The following is a 22,701-nucleotide window of genomic DNA, read 5'->3' as shown; positions in this document are numbered from 1 at the left end:
ACAGCCTGTTCTGACTGAGGAAATGTCCGTTGAATCGTCGACACCGGTGTCGTTTTCATTTCAGAGTCAGGAGAACTCTTGTGTAACTCTGGTTGAATTTGTGCCAGAGTGTGTGCCTTTAGAACAACCATTGTTATCTCAGAGTCAGGCCACTGTATCATGTTGTGATGATCAGAACACTAGCTCTAGTGTAACACAGTTAGATCCAGGAAAGGGGTTATTGTAATTTTGTATGTTACACAAAATTCCCAATTAGGATGAAAACGACGCTATTTTTCCCAAATCGTCCGGACGCGGACGCTTTCCCAAAATGGCAAAAAAAATCGCAGAAATGTATTTTGAAGCAAGGGCATAAGCAAGCTAGATGGCTTTCTTACATGCCATAATTCTACACCTTAAGTGAGGTTTTGAACCCAGTCCCACATCGGTGAGTGCGCTGGTGGTAGATCTGTTGGTCTGACATTGGTCAGTGAAACTAAAATTGTGGGAGAAAACACAGTTGTGGCGAAATACTGTCAGACAGTCTGACTTATAGGGTCTGGACATTGAATCATTTGTCTTATAGGAAACTGAGTGGGTCAGTTTTTTGCAATGCAGTTTTCTTATATTTTTTATTAGGCAGTGGCTAAAAAATCGGAAACAGTGAACTTATTCGTCCAGAATTGGTTCTCTAGCTAAAGTACATTCGGTTCTCTCGACAAAGTACATGCATAGGCTAGGGAACCTGAAGTTTATTTCTATGCATAAAGCTGCTGAACTTCACAATGATTCTTTTGATTAGTATCACGCAAATTGCTAACTTTATTTTAAAATTTTACCATTTCAGCAAGTCATGCCCTTGCATTTATTTATTTATCATTATCTATACTTCTGGCAAAATAATCTCCTTACAACATATTTTTGGTAAGACAAGTTTCCATTTGGTGAGACGAGTTCAGGGTTAGAATTTAACATTTTTTTGCACTTACAAATTTTTGCGAGAACTAAAATTTCAACTCACAATTCATCAACTTTAGTTGCAATTTTGTACAACCATTTTGTGCAGAAACAAGGCTCTGTCCTCCATAGCACTACCAGTAAGTCTGTGTAGTACAAAACATGTTTTTTCCATCAAATATCATGCATGCACATAACAGTAGTTGTCGTGTTGCATAATCAAAATCTGCAGACGGTCCATGCACTATGATAAAAACGTCATCAATCAGTGCTTACAGTACTGTGTGAAACATCATCATTATATGCTTATTTATAGAAGATCAAAACTGAAAGTTTAAAAGAAGTTAAAACCGTCGTAATTTCTGCTTTAGATTTTGCACTCGCAAAATTTTGCGAGTTTGGGCAAAAGCAGGGTTTTCCTTGATGCACAATTTTGTTTGTTTTAGCACACAGATTTTCAAAATGACCCTCAAAATAATTTTGAACGCGTCTTTGATTGCGCAACTTAATTATCAGTCAAAATAACGGCGTCGCAAATTTTTCTACTCAATACTGTAAGTAAGTACCAATTCACGCATAGGTACGAAGTAGTAACTTGTATGGTAGACTGCGTTCAACAAATTCAGTATAACGAAATTGCCATGTTGCCAAAAAAAAATTGCCCGTGCAAAGCCAGCTGAATTCAGAAAATCAAGACTCGAATTATATGATAAGAACTGCATCTTTAAACAATTACAAGTGATATAGACATATGAAAACTGTTCCATTTCTGTGATAGAAACATCATTTTGAGAGTAAGTCCATATATAAAGCTGTTCTTGAAAGACTTTATATGAGCCACACCATGAGAAAACCAACATAGTGGCTTTCACCAGGCTTTGCGACCAGCATGGATCCAGATCAGCCTGCGCATCCATGCAGTCTGGTCAGGATCCATGCTGTTCGCTTTTAAAGCCTATTACAATTAGAGAAACTGTTAGTGAACAGCATGGATCCTGACCAGACTGCACTGGTCTGGTTCCATGCTGGTCGCAAAGCCACTATGTTGGTTTTCTCATGGCGTGGCTTATATCACTGTGTGTTGTACATTGGGTTTTTATAGTTCACACTCTGAGTCTTTGGTAATCATGTTGGTAAATTATCTATGGTGCTAAATATATCATAAACAGGGCTTTTTTGTTACTGGAAGGCACAGCTGTGAGTGAGAAAAATATCATTTGTAATTATGGAATTTGGCAAAAATGTATTATAATTTGAAGAGAATCAGATCTTGGAATTCAAAATTTAAGTAACTTTAGAAATTATTAGGATTATTTTCTGTTATTGGCAGTTTTGATTTATTTTATGAAAAGTACATGAAACTCTCTTGATTTTAATTACTTTTTAGGAAGAAACATTTAAAAGAAGACTCGCTTTTAAATTTAACTGTTTTTAAATGGAGTGGATAAAATAAAAATTGTACTACTTATTTGCAGAAAATTGTGAAATGGTTGAACTTGACTGCTGTTAGGGGCCACCACATTGATGGCAAGCACTAAAATTGGTTTACTTGCACGGAAAAATGCAGTATATAGATATAGCACTAGAGATAAATCAATAATACAAATAATAGTCCTATTTGATTTTGACGTTAACTTTGGGAGTTCAGTTTATCGACGCGTTTGGCAATTGCCAATTACGTAAATCAGCAAGATTTACTTTGCTATTTAATTAGGTAAGAACTGCTATCGTACTGAAAAGCATTACCAAAATAATGGACTGTTCCATTATTAAAGGTACAAAAACATTGCTGACCTTGAAAACAAACTATAAATGTACCTATTCACCTGTATGACACAGCTGTAAGGCACAATGAAGTAACTATTTCAGTGTGTTTTTTTCTGGCCAATTTGGGGCCGAAATTAGGCCCCAATCCCAATGGCAAATAGTATGGGGTTTTTTTTATACAGTTTCAAAGCTAAAATTCCCAAAGTTTAATTTATTGTCTTTTTTTCAACTTTTTCAAACAAGACTGAAACACTAAACATTTGAAAAACAAGACAGTTTGCTTACTTAATGCATAATGATAAATTATGGCAATTGTTATCTTAAATGTGACCTAATATTATGTTTTTAATAAAAAAATAAATTATAACTTTTAACAAATCCCAATTTAGGCATTTTAAGACGCATTTTTCCCAATTTAGGCGTTTTAAGATGCATTTTTCCCAGTTGTAAAGGCCCTGGCCCCATTCCCAAACTAGCGGGAAAAAACACTGTATTTGGTTTAAAACTTAGTGTTAAGTTATTTCACTGTAATGTCAATTTTCATTGTAAATACTGAAGAGTTTTTTCTTGTTTGATATGTCATGTGTGATATGATACAACAAACAATAATTATGTCTCCCCCAGGAGACATATTGTGTCTCCCCCAGGAGACATGTTGTTTTTGCCCTGTCCGTCGGTCCGTACGTCACACTTCATTTCCGAGCAATAACTGGAGTACCATTTGACCTAGAACCTTCAAACTTCATAGGGTTGTAGGGCTGCTGGAGTACACGACCCCTATTGTTTTTAGGGTCACTCCATCAAAGGTCAAGGTCACAGGGGCCTGAACATTGAAAACCATTTCCGATCAATACCTAGAGAACCACTTGACCCAGAATGTTGAAACTTCATAGGATGATTGGTCTTGAAGAGTAGATGACCCCTATTGATTTTGGGGTCACTCCGTCAAAGGTCAAGGTCACAGGGGCCTGAACATTGATAACCATTTCCAATCAATTACTAGAGAACCACCTGACCCAAAATGTTGAAACTTGATAGGATGATTGGCCATAAAGAGTAGATGACCCTTATTGATTATGGGATCACTCCGTCAAAGGTCACGGTCACAGGGGCCTGAACATTGAAAACCATTTCTGATCAATAACTAGAGAACCACTTGACCCAGAATGTTGAAACTTCATAGGATGATTGTACATGCAAAGTAGATGACCCCTATCTATTTTGGGGTCACTCCATTAAAGGTCAAGGTCACAGGGACCTGAACATTGAAAACCATTTCCAGTCAGTAACTTGAGAACCACTTGACCCAGATGTTGAAACTTAATAGGATGATTGGTCATAAAGAGTAGATGACCCCTAATGATTTTGGGGTCACTCTGTGAAAGGTCAAGGTCACAGGTGCCCGAACATTGAAAACCATTTCCGGTCATTAACTTGAGAACCACTTGACCCAGAATGATGAATCTTCGTAGGATGATTGGTCATGCAGAGTAGATGAACCCTAACAATTTTAGGGTCACTCTGTTAAAGGTCAAGGCCACAGGGGTCTGAACATGGAAAACCATTTCCAATCAATAACTTGAGAACCTCTCGACCCAGAATGTTGAAACTTCATAGGATGATTGTTCATGCAGAGTAAATGACCCTTATTCTTTTTGGGATCAGTCCGTTAAAGGTCAAGGTCTCAGGGGCCTGAACATTGATAACCAGTTCCGATCAATAACTTGAGAACCACTTGACCCAGAATGTTGAAACTTCATAGGATGATTGAACATGCAGAGTAGATGACCCCTATTGATTTTGGGGTCAGTCTATTAAAGGTCAAGGTCACAGTGGCCTGTTCATGTAAAATCATTTTTTGGAAATAACTTGAGAACCACTTGACCTACAGTGTTGAAACTTAATAGGATGATTGGACATGCAGAGTAGATGACCCCTATTTATTTTGAGGTCACTTGATCAAAGGTCAAGGTCACAGGAGCCTGAACAGTGACTTGAGAACCACTAAGCCACGAGTGTTGAAATTTAGTGGGATGACTGGACATGCCAAGTAGATGATCCCTATTGCAGCCAACCATCGGTGTCTCTTTGACTTTCGCTCCTGACCCCTATTGACTTCTTGCCTATAGGACTTTGCATTGGGGGAGACATGCGCTTTTTTACAAAAGCATTTTCTAGTTATATCTAAATTTTAGCTTAAATAGTAGATCTGAAGTTATTTTATTAGACTTAAGTTAAAATATTTTCTGTTGCCATACAATATGCTTGTATCAACTTTTTTGCATTGAGATATGTTCATCCAGCAATAATCCAGTAATGAATGCGGATTTAATATTTTATCAATGGCTTGATAGCTAGGGCTATCTGTAACAGCGGCTTCATGGAAATTGGATAGAAAGTTTTTGAAAATTTTAAATAGCATGCCTCAAAATGATCAAATCAAGACTTAAGTACTCCATCTTAAATTTTATATTTACAGTTCGCCGAAGTTGCTCAGCCAATGGAATTGCTCCATTTCGTTCAAATCTGGCCACACTATTTCACATACAGTTGTCTCTTCAACTGTATGAATTTAATTTAATTGTTAAATTTTACTATTTAATAGACTCTGCCCAATAACACTGTACCTGGGGCTAATTGTTGAAGATGGTTATAAGTTGAATACAGCAGTTTTAAGATATTATTTCTCGCTTCACAATACACTCCTTTACAAGCATTGAGTATCCACTACCGTTACAAGATATGGAAATGTATTGTAATATTCGACTGATGCGTGGGAGAGTAGCCTCACTAATACTTGCTTGAATTGATAAGCTCTTAAAACTGCTTTATTCAACTTGTAACCTATACATAAGCAATCTGCCTTAATTTTTTAAGCCTTTTACATAAATTAGATTCAAAATTTTAGGTACTACAAATGTATTTCTACAGTATATAATAGGGTTTGCTTGAGTGGATCTGCTTTATTGAAATAGAATGACAGTGGGTTTTTAGCTCACCTGTCACAAAGTGACAAGGTGAGCTTTTGTGATCGCGCGGCGTCCGTCGTCCGTCCGTGCGTGCGTCCGTAAACTTTTGCTTGTGACCACTCTAGAGGTCACATTTTTCATGGGATCTTTATGAAAATTGGTCAGAATGTTCACCTTGATGATATCTAGGTCAAGTTCGAAACTGGGTCACGTGCCATCAAAAACTAGGTCAGTAGGTCTAAAAATAGAAAAACCTTGTGACCTCTCTAGAGGCCATATATTTCACAAGATCTTCATGAAAATTGGTCAGAATGTTCACCTTGATGATATCTAGGTCAAGTTCGAAACTGGGTCACGTGGGGTCAAAAACTAGGTCAGTAGGTCTAAAAATAGAAAAACCTTGTGACCTCTCTAGAGGCCATATTTTTCATGAGATCTTCATGAAAATTGGTCAGAATGTTCACCTTGATGATATCTAGGTCAAGTTCGAAACTGGGTCACGTGGGGTCAAAAACTAGGTCAGTAGGTCTAAAAATAGAAAAACCTTGTGACCTCTCTAGAGGCCATATTTTTCATGAGATCTTCATGAATATTGGTCAGAATGTTCACCTTGATGATATCTAGGTCAAGTTCGAAACTGGGTCACGTGGGGTCAAAAACTAGGTCATTAGGTCTAAAAATAGAAAAACCTTGTGACCTCTCTAGAGGCCATATTTCTCAATGGATCTTCATGAAAATTGGTCAGAATGTTCAGCTTGATGATATCTAGGTCAAGTTCGAAACTGGGTCACGTTGGGGTAAAAACTAGGTCAGTAGATCTAAAAATAGAAAAACCTTGTGACCTCTCTAGAGGCCATATTTTTCATGAGATCTTCATGAATATTGGTCAGAATGTTCACCTTGATGATATCTAGGTCAAGTTCGATACTGGGTCATGTTGGATCAAAAACTAGGTCAGTAGGTCTAAAAATAGAAAAACCTTGTGACCTCTCTAGAGGCCATATTTCTCAATGGATCTTCATGAAAATTGGTCAGAATGTTCACCTTGATGATATCTAGGTCAAGTTCGAAACTGGGTCACATGCGGTCAAAAACTAGGTCAGTAGGTCTAAAAAATAGAAAAACCTTGTGACCTCTCTAGAGGCCATATTTTTCAACGGATCTTCATGAAAATTGGTCAGAATGTTAACCTTGATGATATCTAGATCAAGTTCGAAACTGGGTCACGTGGGGTTAAAAACTAGGTCAGTAGATCTAAAAATAGAAAAACCTTGTGACCTCTCTAGAGGCCATATTTTTCATGAGATCTTCATGAATATTGGTCAGAAGGTTCATCTTGATGATATCTAGGTCAGGTTTGAAACTGGGTCACGTGGGGTCAAAAACTAGGTCAGTAGGTCTAAAAATAGAAAAACCTTGTGACCTCTCTAGAGGCCATATTTCTCTATGGATCTTCATGAAAATTGGTGAGACTGTTCAGCTTGATGATATCTAGGTCAGGTTCGTAACTGTGTCATGTGCCGTCAAAAACTAGGTCAGTAGGTCGAAAAATAGAAAAACCTTGTGACCTCTCTAGAGGCCATATTTTTCACGAGATCTTCATGAAAATTAGTGAGAATGTTCACCTTGATGATATCTAGGTTAAGTTTAAAAGTGGGTCACGTGCGTTCAAAAACTAGGTCATTAGGTCAAATAATAGAAAAACCTTGTGACCTCTCTAGAGGCCATATTTTTCAATGGATCTTCATGAAAATTGGTCAGAATTTTTTTTCTTGCATACCAGACGGGGATTTCCAGTATCTTTACCGGTGCTGGAAAAATCCATCTTACACCCCGGGGTGTAAGATGACTCTCGTGCTTTAAATGACGTATTACGAACTCCATATATGTAGAAGATTTATGTAGTAATATATATTTTATTTAAAAAAAGGAATAAAATTCAATACCTTGACAGTTCCTATTGGTTCCTGATAGTACATTTCTCGATTCAAATCACGTTATTTTATCAAAAATTCATAACGTTACGCTGCAACTGATAAAAGAAAACCGGAACTAAACATTGTTATTTATTTTAAAACGTCATGACGTCTTTCCTGTTTACGGACGTTGGTTTCCCGCGCTTTGTTTAAATATACTGCCATATGAAATAGTTCTAAAAAGAAAGCCGTTCGATTGATTTTATTTTTATTATTATTTCTTGAAATCGGTATGCAAGAAAAAGATTCTGTCACTGGTTATAGGTGCAGATGGAAATATCCGGCTCTCGGGTAACTGTTTAGGTGGTAACTCGGCAAGGAGCCTCGTTACCGCCTAAACAGTTACCCTCGAGGCCAGATATTCCCATCTGCACCTACATCCAGTGAAAGAATCTTATAATCTTGATGATATCTATGTCACATGTGCTGAAAAACTAGGTCACTTTGTCAAATAATAGAAATAACGACGTCATACTCAGTTCAACACTGGGTCATATGGGGATAGGTGAGCGATTCAGGACCATCATGGTCCTCTTGTTTATACTACATACATCAACATAATTATTTAGTTTTGTTGTACTGTGTTTTATGACAAATATTTAAAGCCTTCAAATATTTCTATTATAGTGCTCTGCAAGTAGGTTTTTCTTATATTTTTAGCTCGACTATTCGAACAATAAGTAGAGCTATCCTACTCACCATGGCGTCGGCGTTGGCGTCGGCGTCGGCGTCACACCCTGGTTAAGTTTTTCGTACCAGTCCACATTTTGACAAAGTCTTTTGAGATAAAGCTTTGAAACTTTCAACACTTGTTTACCATCACCATGTCCAGTTATAGGCAAGAGTATATAACTCTGTCAAGCATTTTGACTGAATTATGGCCCCTTTTGACTTAGAAATCTTGGTTAAGTTTTTCGTACCAGTTCATATTTTGGCAAAGTCTTTTGAGATAAAGCTTTGAAACTTTCAACACTTGTTTACCATCATCATGTCCAGTTGTAGGCAAGAGTACATAACTCCATCAAGCATTTTGGTTGAATTATTGCCCCTTTTTTACTTAGAAATCTTGGTTAAGTTTTTCGTACCAGTCTACATTTTGACAAAGTCTTTTGAGATAAAGCTTTGAAACTTTCAACACTTGTTTACCATCACCATATCCAGTTGTAGGCAAGAGTACATAACTCCATCAAGCATTTTGGCTGAATTATGGCCCCTTCTGACTTAGAAGTCTTGGTTAAGTTTTTCGTACCAGTTTATATTTTGTGTAAAGTGTTTGACATATGGCTTTGAAACTTTTATATCTTGTTCAGTATTGTAGTCTCTATCAATAGGCAAGAGTACATAACTCTGTCTTCTTTTTTGGCTGAATTATGGCCCTTTTTGAACATGGAAATTGGTTCTGTTTTCATATATGTCCATATTTTGTCAAGACTATTTGACATATGGCTTTTAAACTTTAAACACTTGTTTATCATTATGATTTCCATCTGCAGGCAAGAGTACATGACTCTTGACAACTATTTTGGCTGAATTATGGCCCTTTTTGGACTTTGACATTTTTGTCAAAATATTTGAACTGTGGCTTTGAAACTGTTAACACTAGTATATCAACATGATTTCCATCTGTAGGCAAGTGTACATAACTCTGTCAACTATTTTGACTGAATTATGACCCTTTTTGGACTTGGAAATTAGTTAAACGTTCCATACAGGTCTGTGTTTGCCTAACATATAACTTAATAACATATTTGCCATCATGGTCACACATTGCCACTTAGTGCAAGACTAATCGAAATCCACAAATACAGGAAAAATTTTTGTTTAATCCATTTTTTTCTTTTGTCTGAAAATCTATGGAAATATTTTGACCCCATTCTTCAGTCAATTCTTCGAATAGTCAAGCGCGCTGTCATCCGACAGCTCTTGTTGTAATATTAAGCATTTTGCGATAAACAGTTTATTTGTTAGGACTTCCTTATCTTCAAAAACATGAAGTATTCTGTACTTGGATTCAGCAGTTCATACAACACATGTTAGTTTCTTCAAACATATCATATTATTTTAAGTTTTGCATCTTGTCATTAACATTTAGCCTGCTGGAAGCAAGGGATTCTGTCTTTACGACCAAGATCTGCCTGACCAGATGTGAAGATCAGCCTGCAAAGACCTGACATGCAGGCTGAAATTCACATCTGTGCAGGCAGCTCTTGGTAAATTTTCAGCAAATACCCCTTGGAATTATAAATTCCACTGTCCAAATGGAATGATGGACCAATCCATTTTAGAAATTAACTTACTAAAGGGTGCGGGGAAACAGAACAAAAAAAACAGAACGAAAAAGCTGTGAAATCAAAGAATTTAAGTACATTAATTCCTTTGGGTGATTCTGAGTATTAGTCTGGGTCAGTCTTGGTGCATACTGTTACAACAAAAGTTTGAGCAGTCAAAATAATTTGACCTTCTGTATTAAAGCTTGATTCAACAAAAATATGGCCCCATAGAAATAGAGCATGTTGAAAACTTTAAACTTTAAAAGCTGAGCTTAACCTGAAGGCCTGCTTTCAAAATTATTGTGTGGAAATGTTTCTTAGCTGACTCTAAAGTTATTAACAACTCCAACTGAAACTGAGATGAGCAATCTAGGACCATAATTGCACACTAGCATTAGCTTGTACTTTGATGATTTGATTTTATTCTCTCCTCAGAAATGAATTGAAAGGATGAATTAATGAATGAAGGAGGAAGATGTCGTACAGAAAGTTCAACAGTATCTGGAAGAAGTTAGCCTATACGGGGCTGGCAGTTGGAGGAGGGGCTGCTGTCTGGACTTATATATATCCACGGAAGAATAAGGTAGGCTGTTACTGTCATTGAAATGTTTGATTTGACTGCTCAGCTCATATTTCATAGGATTGCAGTGAGATTCATAGCCAGTGTTGGGTATTCAAACTTCTGGTTTAAGTTTTGTATAAAACAAGTAACTCTCCAAAACTAATGCAGATACTTGATTGAAACTTCACATGTGTCTTCGGTGTTATAAAACAACTGATAGCATAAAGTCTCATAACTCCGACATTTTGTCCAAATTATGCCCCCTTTAATAAATATTTTAATACTGGTGATATTCCTGCTTCTGGGACAACAATTCGAATAGTCGAGCATTGGCTGTCTTATGGACAGCTCTTGTTTGTCTTGGAAATTGGTTCAGTTTTTGTAAAAAGCCATGTTTTGTCAAAATTATTTGACCTGTGACTTTGAAACTTTGAACACTTGTTTACTGTAACAGTCGCTGTCTCTTTGCAAGAGTACATAACTCTGTCAAATATTTTGGCTGAATTATGGCCCTTTTTGGATTTGGAAATTAATCCAGTTTTTGTATTAAAAGTCCATGCTTTGTTAAAACTATTTGACATGTTGCTTTGAAACTTTGAACACTTGTTCATTTTCATGATCACCATGTGTCGTCAAGGGTATTTAACTATAATAATGATAGTTGCCATTGCTGAATTTTGGCCCTTTTTGGACTTGGAAATCAGTTAACTTTTTCGTACAAGTCCATATTTTGTCAAACCTTTTTGACATATTTTAAATATTATGGCTTTGAAACTAAGACCAGTTGTTTACCATCATAGCCTCCATATATAGGCAAGACTAGGACAAGGATTTTTGTACAGATATTGCATTTTTTTACATAGAAATTAGTTAAGTTTTGTGTACCGTCCATATTTTGTCTAAACTGTTTGATATATATCATTATATGGCTTTGAAACTCTGAATACTTGCTTTCCATCATGGTCACACATTGCCATTTAGTGCAAGACTATCCACAAATATATGTATGCGTAGGGGAGTATACAACTTTTCCAGTAACATCTTTTTAGCTAGACCATTCAAAAAATAACTACTATCCGACCAGGGATACCTGACAGTGACGTCATATTGTGTTTCCAATGTTTACCTTAAAGTGTTACAGATTACCATTAAGTTTCTTTACCTTTAGCCCAGAGGATAACAGCGCTGTCGTAGTAGCCGAAAGGTACCGAGCTCGATTTTGGTTGGAGGAACTTTTTTTCCGCACAAAAATTTTCGTATTCAACTAATTTTTTTTTATGATTTTCCCAATTTTCAGGTTTTACGCCCAATTTTTTTCAACTGAATGGGCCCCGGGCCCCAGGCCCCAGGTTTAAAACGGTAAAAAAAATCACTGTCTGGGTCAAGTTCGAATCTGGGTCATGTGGGGTCAGAAACTAGGTCAGTAGGTCAGATCAAAAGAAAAGGCTTGTGAACACTCTAGAGACCACATTTTTGACCCAATCTTTATGAAACTTGTTCAGAATGTTAGTCATGATGATCTCTAGTTCAAGTTTGAAATTGGGTCATGTGGGGTCAAAAACTAGGTCAGTATGTCAGATCAAAGGAAAAGCTTGTGAACACTCCAGAGACCACATTTTTGACCCGATCTTTAGTAAACTTTGTCAGAATGTTAGTCTTGATTCAAGGTCCAGTTTGAATCTGGGTCATTTTGGATAAAAAAATAGGTCAGTAGGTCAGGTCAATGGAAAACCTTGTGAACACTCCAGAGACCACATTTGTGACCCAGGCTTTATGAACCTTAGTCAGAATGTTATTCTTATGATCTCTAGGTTAAGCTTGAAACTGGGTCATGTTGGATCAAAAACTAAGTTACCTGGTCAGATCAAAGGAAAAGCTTGTGAACACCAGAGGCCACAGTATTGTCACAATATTTATGAAATTTAGAAAGTTTGGCTTCATGATTTCTAGGTCAAATAGAATCTGGGTTATGTGGGGTCAAAAACTAGGTCACCTGGTCAAATCAAAGGAAAGCTTGTGAACACTTCAGAGGCCACAGATGTAACTCAGTCTATATGAAACTTAGCGAGATGTTTGTCTTAATCATTTCTTCTTCTTCTTGTCATTCGCGTCTACACTGTCAGACCAGTAGCCTCGATGAAACTTGTGGTTTGCCGAAGATCCTCAATGCCTCCATAAGTTTCTGGTGGATTGAGGTATCTTATTCGGCCAAGTAGCAGCTCGCTCTTGGTCATGCCTTTTACATCTCTGTAGTATATGCTCCGCAGTCTGATCTTCTTCACCACATGGACAAGTTGGCGATGATGCCAGTCTGTATTTCTTGTACATGTGAGCATTGAGCTTGTTGTGCCCTGAGCAGAGCCTGACCATCATCACTTGTTGAAACCGATCAAGGAGATGAAAAGCATCTTCCTCCATCCTTGGTCTCGTTAGTGCCTTGATGATGGTGACTTTCTCCTTGTAACTCACAGGTTCTGTTGGTTGTTCTGACTGAGCTTCTAGCTTAGCCAGTTTGTCTGCCTCTTCATTTCCTGCAAGTCCACAATGGGATGGAATCCGCTGAAGTGCTACTTTGCAGGTTATACTCAGGCTCTGCATTCTCCTGGCTAGCGGCGGAGCTAAAATCATTGTTGATCAGAGCTTCCATGACAGACAGTGCATCTGTGAGAAAGATGACTGAGGAGCTTTCTTCTGCAGAGTCTTCAACCATTGAGAAGACCTTCATGTGTGCTTTAGTCTCTGCCTTGTAATTGCTGCAGTGTTTTCCTGAGGCTGCATGTAGTGTTTCTTTCTTGCCAGATGGGTATTGAATGAAAACACCTGCTCTTCCATCGTTGACAGCGCATGTGGCTGATCCGTCTGTATAGATATGAGTCCATAATTCCGGAGGATAGTCTTCCAAATCATTCCTAGGTCAAGTTTGAATCTGGGTCATGTGGGGTCACTAGGTCACTAGACCAGATCAAAGGAAAATCTTCAGCACTTTGAGAGACCGCAATTTAAGTTTGAAACTAATGAGATTTAGTCAGAATGTTTGTTTTGATAATCTGAAGGTCAGGTTCAAATCCAGGTCATGCGAGGTCAAAAACTAGGTCACCCAGTCAAATCAAAGGAAAAGCTTGTGAACACTCTAGTTGTAACCAAATCTTCATGAAATTTAATCAGAATATTTGTCTTGATGATCTTTAGGCCAAGTTCAACTCTTGGTCATGACTCATGTAGGGTAAAAATTAGATCTGTAAACCAGATCAACTCTGGTGAGCGATATATAGACCCATTATGGCCCTCTTGTACTTTTATTCAACTCTTTCAATAAATTCAGTATGAAAAGACACTAGCTCATGTTATTTTATCTGTATATCGTATTCAGTGATGCTTATTCAAGTACATCTTCACAAGAAGATTGTTAGGTAATCAGAATATACTGGTTGAGCAAATATGAAAGAAGAAAAAAAATGTATTTTGATGTTAGTTAAGCAATAAAATCACAACCATAGTATAAATGTATAGAGTAAATGTGAAGGTATAGCAACACGCATATCTTTTACCTATACAACATATTTTGTTATAGTTTACATACTATAAAATTGTAAATTTTTGTGGGTCCTTTTTTTCATGGACTTTGTGCTAAATTAAATCCCAATGAGGTATAAAATTTCAGTTAATTCTATCTTTGAGTGTTGAAAGCCATTATATTCCAACAAAATAGCCATTTATAAATTTGATAAAAATTAATGAAATTTCATGCCAGTGATATTTAATATTTCACAGTGCTGTCTCATGGAAAAGAGCAAGAGTGGAGAAAAGAGCAAGAGTGGAGATAAGATATAAAAAAAAGATTTTATATTCTTAATTTAAAGTTTCTGAAGTAATCTATTAACAAATATTGTATTTTTATAGCCCCCTTTGAAATAAAAAATGGGTACATTGTTTCAGTAATTGAAGGTCTACATTTGTTGTATAGATCTGTCTTATCATTTGGTATGTTTGTGGTTAGACCATTTGGTTTCTGATCAAACTATAAAATGCTTGGTCTAACAGTGCTCAAACTTCATAGGGTGATTGCCTGTGGCCAGTACATGACTCATGTTATGTTGGGGGTAAGTTGATCAAAGAATGTGGTCACAGCACAGCAAGACTGAAAACGGATTTTGTTCATTAACTAAAGAATACTTTGGCATTCATTCAACATTTTGTAGGATGATTTCCTTTGGTCGGTAGGGTTCCCTATTGTTTGTGGTCCCCACAAACAATAGGGAACCCCTACCGACCAAAGGAAATCAAAGGTCAAGGTCAAGGTGCCATTGATCTCCAGACTGAAAACGGTGTCCCGTCATAACTAGAGAATGCTTTGGCCTACAGTTTTCAAACTTCATAGGATGATTGCTTGTGGCAAGTGGATAATCTGTATTGTCAGTTTTTGGGGGTCAGTATGTCAAAGGTCAAAGTCACAGTAACTGAAGTCTTTAAAACAGTAAAGAAAAGTCAGTTAAGTGAACAATTAATGTTGAAGATGCAGTTAATTTAAGCATTGACGGCCTTTTTTTGAATGATAACAGTGTCATGTTTCCTATAACTGAAATATAATTCAAACTAGGGCTGTCATTGATTGGGTCTTAGGCGTATCGACGAAACTGATATATCAGAAGACAAATATCGACGATACATCGATATATTGATTATTAAGTTAGATTAACGACCTATTTGTTCATATAATACTATATACCTCCCTGTAAATGCTATTTTAAGTTTTATTGCCTTCTTTCCATATTTCTGTTTGATTGTGTTGTATTTGTATTTATGAAATAAAAGAAATACATAAAAATTAATAACATCTTTGCCTTACCTCCTTTTTTGCATTCATCCAAATTTACAACTTTGTGAACTTAAGTGGTTTTTTAGGGTCTGAGTGTTTATTTGGGTAGTTTTTTCTCCCTGTAAAATATCGATTTTTGAAAATGGGAATCGATAATCGATCGACAAAAAAAAAAATCGTTGATACATCGATATCGTTTCTATCGATGACAGCCCTAATTCAAACATTAAATTTAAGTTGAAAACAAGAGCTGTTTGTAAAATAAATATTGTCAATTTTATTGCTGGTCTGTTTGAGGTAGACTTATAGTGTTAAGTTTGCTTAGGCTTTGATTCTGATTAGATAGCTACTCTCTCCCTCCTCCTTCCCAGAAATAAAGAAGTACATTTTAAGGTCTCCATTTGTCTGGTAGTCTCTTGTTTTTTTTACTAGGATTTGACAAACAACATTATATTTGTGCTGGTTTATAATGGTACCTTTTCAGATACTTGCAGATATTCTTCAGATACTGGCCTGGTACAGAATCTGGGAAAAATTGGATAGATTAGCTGAACTATTACATACCAGAAATATTGTTGAAATGTATTTTTAAGTTACATTTTAACAAACATACGAACATTTTCATAGGCTTAAAGAAATATTTTTTCGATTTTGCAGCAACTTGTTGCAGCCATAAATGATGCAGATGAGCAGAAGTTCAGATGGGCACCTTTACCTACTAGAGAGCAACAGCTAGAGAGTTTACAGAAAACGGAGTTTGATGTTCTCGTAATTGGAGGCGGGGCTTCTGGCTGTGGGGTTGCCCTAGATTCTGTAAGCCGAGGTAAGTTCTGATGATTGGGGGTGGGGCTTCAGGCTGTGGGGTTGCCGTAGCTGCTGTAAGCAGGGGTAAGTTCTGATGATTGTGGGTGGAGCTACATGTTGTGGGTTGGCCTTAGATGCTGTAAGTAGAGGTAAGATCTTGTGATTGGGGGTGGGGCTTCAGACTGTGGAGCGGCCATAGATATTTTAAGCAGTAGTAAGTTCTGATGATTGAGGGTGGCACTTCAGGCTATTGATTGGCCCTAGATGCTGCAAGCAGAGGTAAGTTCTGATGATTTTGGCAAAACTTCAGCCTGTGGTGTGGCCTAGGTGCTGGAGGCAGAGGTTAGCATATCTGTATGGGTGATTTGAGAGGGGGCTGTTTGGTAGTCCAAAATGTTGTAAACAGAAGTAAGCATTTGCTTTCTAGCTTTTAATACTTTCCTGACTTTGTTTTATGAATATTGAATATATTTGAATAAGATCAAGTGTTTATACTTGAAGATTCCAGATACAGCGTAATTGTCTCCTCGAGAAAGTTTAGTGTTCCCTTGTGACTTACAAGAAAATATCCATATAATCTGAATCATTGCAGACAATTCCACCATCAGGAAACTGTTATAACAGTAATTGCCGCTAAATGCATTTCTGCTTCATTACTTTTTAGTGAGACCTTTTGTGCATAAATTTCTAAAACCAGATTGAAATACCAGGAATACGAATACTTAGGTACATGTACACATGGATAAAGTTTAAACACTATTTTCCAAGCAGTTGAAATATTGCCTTTATTCTTTTTTCTCAGGCTTGAAGACTGCCATGGTTGAAATGTACGACTTTGGATCTGGGACGTCAAGTAGGAGCACCAAACTGATACATGGAGGTGTACGCTACCTACAAAAAGCTGTCTTCAATCTTGATATAGAACAGGCAAGTATTACTTACGGTTTTGAAGGGTGGGACATCAAGTCACATATTGTTGCTGCCTCATTTTTCTGGCAACTCTTGTTAGACAGTTTCTTGAACCACTAACGTAAAGTTTTGGTATAAGTCGGCTTTAAAGATAAAGAGATACCTAGAAACTTCTGCAAACAGAATTCAAGGAGAAAAAAGAAGCTTGTTCAAACTCCATACATATAGCATCCTCAAATGTTTCTCTTCTATTAGAAAATTATATGGTAGAACTGCAGAAAATTTGTAAGTTGTCAGAATGGCTTCCTGACATGAGAGAAGCACAAAACCATAGATTGAGAAGCAAACAATTTGAATTCATCAATGCTTACCATAGGCTACATAGTGTTGCAGCAAGTATCAAGAAACTTAATGCTGCACACTAAGTATCTAATAGCATTTAACCTGCCGCAGCAGCCACTTGCCACTTTGGATGGTTGCTTAATACAGGTTTTATTGCAAGTCCTTTTATCATTTGTTCCTGAATTGTTCTAGATAATTCTTGTTGTTTTCAGTATCGGATGGTGAAAGAAGCACTTGCTGAACGGGCAAACTTGATAGAAATAGCTCCACATCTGGCCTACTCCTTCCCAATCATGTTACCAGTATACAAGTAAGTTTCAGCAGAAATACCTCCACATTTGGCCTACTCCTTCTCAATCATGTTACCAGTATACAAGTAAGTTTCTACAGAAATAGCTCCACATCTTACCTACTCCTTCCCAATCATGTCACCAGTATACAAGTAAGTTTCAGCAGAAATAACTCCACATCTGACCTACTCCTTCCCAATCATGTTACTAGTTTACAAGTCAAGTTTCAGTTTAAGAAAATGCTCCACATTTGGTCTGCATTGCAAAATTGCATGACTTTTTTTTCAAAATTTGTAATACTTACTGTTGACCCGTTATATCTTCAGCTCATTCATCATTTGAACATTAAAAACTCAAACAATGGATGTAAAACACTGAATATTTTGAGGCTCGAAAGGGGTAATGAAACGCACCTCATTTATCAACATGGCAGAATAGTCATATGACACATATTTGGAAGATAGATAATACTATTTCACGATGACATTTTTAACAAAAAAAATCATTGGTTATGTCATTCTTTCCTCTGTGCCTTCTAAAAACGTTTTCATACATTATTCAAAGGGTTAAACTATACACAGGTTTGAACTAAACAGCAGTATTTTACCCTTGTTACCATTTTAAATGAAATTCCATCTGCAGAAAATGTCTCTGGAGCTTATTCTACAAAATCAAATTATTTCAGTTTTTCAGTTTGTGCTGTTTTCTGAAAATCCAATAAATGTGTTTTGATACAGTTGAGGCTTGAAGTGAGGGTAAATATGTATAAATTGATTGTGTTTTCTGGCCATTTACCCATATTTCAGTATTCAAAACATGGCCAAGCAAATGATGCAGATGTTGATTCATTTTGTAAAAACAGTATTTCACAAATAATTGAACCAACTTTTCCTTTGCCTGTGAGGAATAAATCGAAAAGAAAATTGTCGTCTGCGGTTCCAGGGATCTGTGCTTTAATAAATTGTTTGAGACCCACTTGGTGCCGTTAAAATTAATGAATATTGAATATGCGCACTGACATTCAAATACCCAAAGGTCAGAAGACAGAAGTTTTGTAAACACAGGTGATATTTGGTATGATATTTCGTGTAAAACTTACTTGTCAGATCAATGCTGATATATGACAGTCAAAACAAAATGCCGAATGTTTCCGATAAGCATATAACTTCAATATAATTGAAATAAAGCCGTAATTATGTTTGTCCAGTAATATATTCTTATCCAGTGACTGGACAGCACCTAGTATTTTATCATCAGTTGTAAATAAAAAGTAAAGGCAAAAGTGAGTTAGAAAGTTCTATGAAGTTTTTAAATCTTCACTCCAACAAACGAGATAAAAAATTTCAACATGTCCATTTCAAGCAAGTTTGGCAAAAATGTTTAATGTGAAACTGAAAAAAAGACATCTGTAATATCTTGCAAAATTCATATTTCAGTAAGTTTGTTCCACTGATCACTTTCACAGTTTCCACATTTATTGATTGTTGAGAGAAAACAAATTGCCTAAAGTGATATACATCTGGAAACATGCCAGTGAATATATAAAAATGTCGTTCATGGAAGTTTTTGCTGTGTAGTATAAGGCTTGATTGTAGAAACTGTTATCTTTCGATTTCCATTAGCAGCTATACATTACTTCAGACTGAAAGAAATTCCATTCCCGATTTCAAAAATCTGATGTGATGGTATTTTGTCTATAGATAAGTCAATTCCTAAGTTTTCCCAAAAAATTCAAAGATAAAATTTCAATTGTTTTTACATAATTTCAGATACTGGCAGGTGCCATATTACTGGGCAGGAATCAAAGCATATGATTTCGTTGCTGGGAAACAGAGGTTGAAGCCCAGCTATTTTCTTTCAAAGAAGAAAGCGCTTGAAATTTTTCCAATGTTGAAAAAAGAAAAACTTGTTGGTGCACTAGTTTACTATGATGGTAAGATGCGTTTGATGATTTGTGACCAATGTTTAAATGTTGAATAGGTCAATAGGTCATGGTGACCAACAGTCATTTTATTTGAAGTTCACTTCCTTTAACATTTCATAGCAGTTTTAGTTACTTCAGTACTGGTAAAACGTCTTATACATATCTGGAATTTAGATGTAAAATGCCAAAACCAAGTAGAAACAAATTTTAATTTGCTGGTGGCAAGTGATTCTGCCTTTGCGACCAGTGCAGTCTGATCATGGTCTGCACTGTTTACTATTCAGTCAGTGAATTTTCTGTAAACATCCCTTCAAATGATAAATGGTACTGCCTAATTGAAAGATGGACCTGATAATAAGTCCATTACAGAAATTTAGCATGGTAAGGGTTAAATTATTTGGTTTGTTTGTAGGTCAGCATGATGATGCTAGGATGAACATTTCACTTGCGATTTCGACGGCACGTCGTGGCGGCGTTACATTAAATTATACTCAAGTGGTTGAACTTCACAGAACAAAGGATGCTGAAGGAAAAGATGTGATCACAGGGGCTAGGGTCAAGGACAGACTCACAGGTACTTTGAGAATGTAGTATGCTCAAAATTACTACTTAAAAATCAGAATATTTCTTAGGACATACTTATTGTACCCCCCGACAACAAAGTTGTAAGGGGGGGTATACTGGTTTCAGGTTGTCTGTCTGTCTGTCCGTCTGGCCGTTTGTCCGTAGATGCAATCTTGTGCGCACCATCTCTCCTTATCCCCTTGACAGAATTTAATGAAACTTCACACAAGTGATCAGTAACAACAGTAGTTGTGCATGGGGCATGTTAGGTTCTTTTAGAAAAAAAATTTGCAGAGTTATGGGACTTTGTTTTTTTGTTACTATACTATATACATAGACACAATCTTGTGCGCACCATCTCTCCTCATCCCCTTGACACAATTTAATGAAACTTCACACAAGTGATCAGTAACAACAGTAGTTGTGTATGGGGCATGTTAGGTTCTTTCAGAAAAAAATTTGCAGAGTTATGGGACTTTGTTTTTTTGTTACTATACTATATACATAGACACAATCTTGTGCGCACCATCTCTCCTTATCCCCTTGACACAATTTAATGAAACTTCACGCAAGTGATCAGTAACAACAGTAGTTGTGTATGGGGCATGTTAGGTTCTTTCAGCGACAAAAATTGCAGAGTTATGGGACTTTGTTTCTTGTTAACATACTATGTACATACAGTCTGCATATGCAATCTTGTGTGTGCCTAATCTACCAAACCCTTACACACAATTTAATGAAACTTCACACAAGTGATCAGTACCAACCCTAAGTTGTGCATGGTGCATGTTACATTCTTTTAGATAAATATTCTGCATAGTTATGGGACTTTGTTTTTTGTTACTATACTGTATACATACAGTCTATATACATACAGTCCACATAATTATGCAGTCTTGTGTGCATCAAATTGCAATGTACTCTTGTGTGCGTCAAATTGCAATGTACAGTGTCAGTGCATGCGGGGGGTACATTCATCACCTTTAGTGATAGCTCTAGTTTTTGCTATATTTTTAGCTCACCTGTCACATAGTGACAAGGTGAGCTTTTGTGATCATCCTTCGTCTGTGCATCCGTCCGTCAACAATTTCTTGTCTGCACGATAGTGGTTTCATTATTGATTTTATTTTAACCAAACTTGCACACAACATGTATCACCATAAGATGTTGGTTCCTTTCTTGATCTGGCCAGATCCCATTATGGGTTCCAGAGTTATGGCCCCTGAAAGGGCCAAAAATAGCTATTTTGACCTTGTCTGCACAATGGCAGCTTCATTTATGATTTGATTTTAACCAAACTTGCACAAAACTTGTGTCACTATAAGATCTTGGTTCCTTTCTTAAACTAGCCAGATAACATTATGGGTTTCAGAGTTATGGTCCCTGAAAGGGCCAGAATTAGCTATTTTGACCTTGTCTGCACAATAGCAGCTTCATTTATGATTTGATTTTAACCAGACTTTGCACACAACTTGTATCACCATAAGATCTTGGTTCCTTTCTTGAACTGACGAGATTCCATAATGGGTTCCAGAGTTAGGCCCCAGAAAGGGCTAGAATTAGCTATTTTGACCTTGTCTGCACAATGGCAGCTTTATTTATGATTTGAATTTAATCAAACTTGCACAAAACTTGTGTTACCATAAGATGTCGGTTCCTTTCTTGAACTGGACAGATCCCATAATGGGGTCCGGAGTTACGGCCCCTGAATGAGCCAAAATTAGCTATTTTGACCTTATCTGTACAATAGCAGCTTCATTTATGACTTGATTTTAACCAAACTTGCACACAACTTGTATCACCACAAGATCTTGCTTCCTTTCTTGAACTGGCGAGATTCCTTCTTGGGTTCAAGAGTTATGGCCCCTTAAAGGTCCAAAATCGGCTATTTTGGCTTTTGCAGCCATATAGAGACTTTATTTATTAGCTCATCTGATTTTTTGAAAAAAAATGATGAGTTATTGTCATCACTTGAGCGGTTGTCGGCGTCTGCGTCGGTGTTGCCTTGTTAAGTTTTATGTTTAGGTCAGCTTTTCTCCTAAACTATCAAAGCTACTGCTTTGAAACTTGGAATACTTGTTCACCATCATAAGCTGACCCTGTATAGCAAGAAACATAACTCCATCTTGCTTTTTGCAAGATTTGTGGCCCCTTTTGTACTTAGAAAATATCAGATTTCTTGGTTAAGTTTTATGTTTAGGTCAACTTTTCTCCTAAACTATCAAAGCTATTGCTTTGAAACTTGGAATACTTGTTCACCATCATAAGCAGACCCTGTACATCAAGAAACATAACTCCATCCTGCTTTTTGCAAGAATTATTGCCCCTTTTGGACTTAGAAAATCAGTTTTCTTGGTTAAGTTTTATGTTTAGGTCAGCTTTTATCCTAAACTATCAAAGCTATTGCTTTAAATATTGCAACACTTGTTCACCATCATAAGCTGACCCTGTACAGCAAGAAACATAACTCCATCCTGCTTTTTGCAAGATTTATGACCCCTTTTGAACTTAGAAAATATCAGATTTCTTGGTTAAGTTTTATGTTTAGGTCAACTTTTTCTCTTAAACTATC

General features: G+C 36.8%; 1 protein-coding gene across 3 annotated transcripts in view; it reads left to right on the top strand.

Moving 5' to 3' along the window:
* LOC123538768 (glycerol-3-phosphate dehydrogenase, mitochondrial-like) overlaps positions 1-22,701 on the top strand; it is an 80,505-nt gene that overhangs the window by 1,226 nt on the left and 56,578 nt on the right. For all 3 annotated transcript variants that reach the window (XM_045323087.2, XM_045323086.2, XM_045323085.2), the window contains exons 2-7: positions 10,354-10,501; positions 15,954-16,119; positions 16,903-17,027; positions 17,564-17,661; positions 19,411-19,574; positions 19,978-20,139. In XM_045323087.2, coding sequence (XP_045179022.2) covers positions 10,394-10,501; positions 15,954-16,119; positions 16,903-17,027; positions 17,564-17,661; positions 19,411-19,574; positions 19,978-20,139 — 823 coding nt within the window. In that variant the 5' untranslated portion in view covers positions 10,354-10,393. The remainder of the gene's footprint in view (positions 1-10,353; positions 10,502-15,953; positions 16,120-16,902; positions 17,028-17,563; positions 17,662-19,410; positions 19,575-19,977; positions 20,140-22,701) is intronic.

Source organism: Mercenaria mercenaria, chromosome 18, assembly GCF_021730395.1.
Source record: "Mercenaria mercenaria strain notata chromosome 18, MADL_Memer_1, whole genome shotgun sequence".
NCBI lineage: Eukaryota > Metazoa > Mollusca > Bivalvia > Venerida > Veneridae > Mercenaria > Mercenaria mercenaria.
The sequence above is the reverse complement of the archived record's forward strand: the minus strand, read 5'-3'. Positions and strand labels throughout refer to the sequence as shown.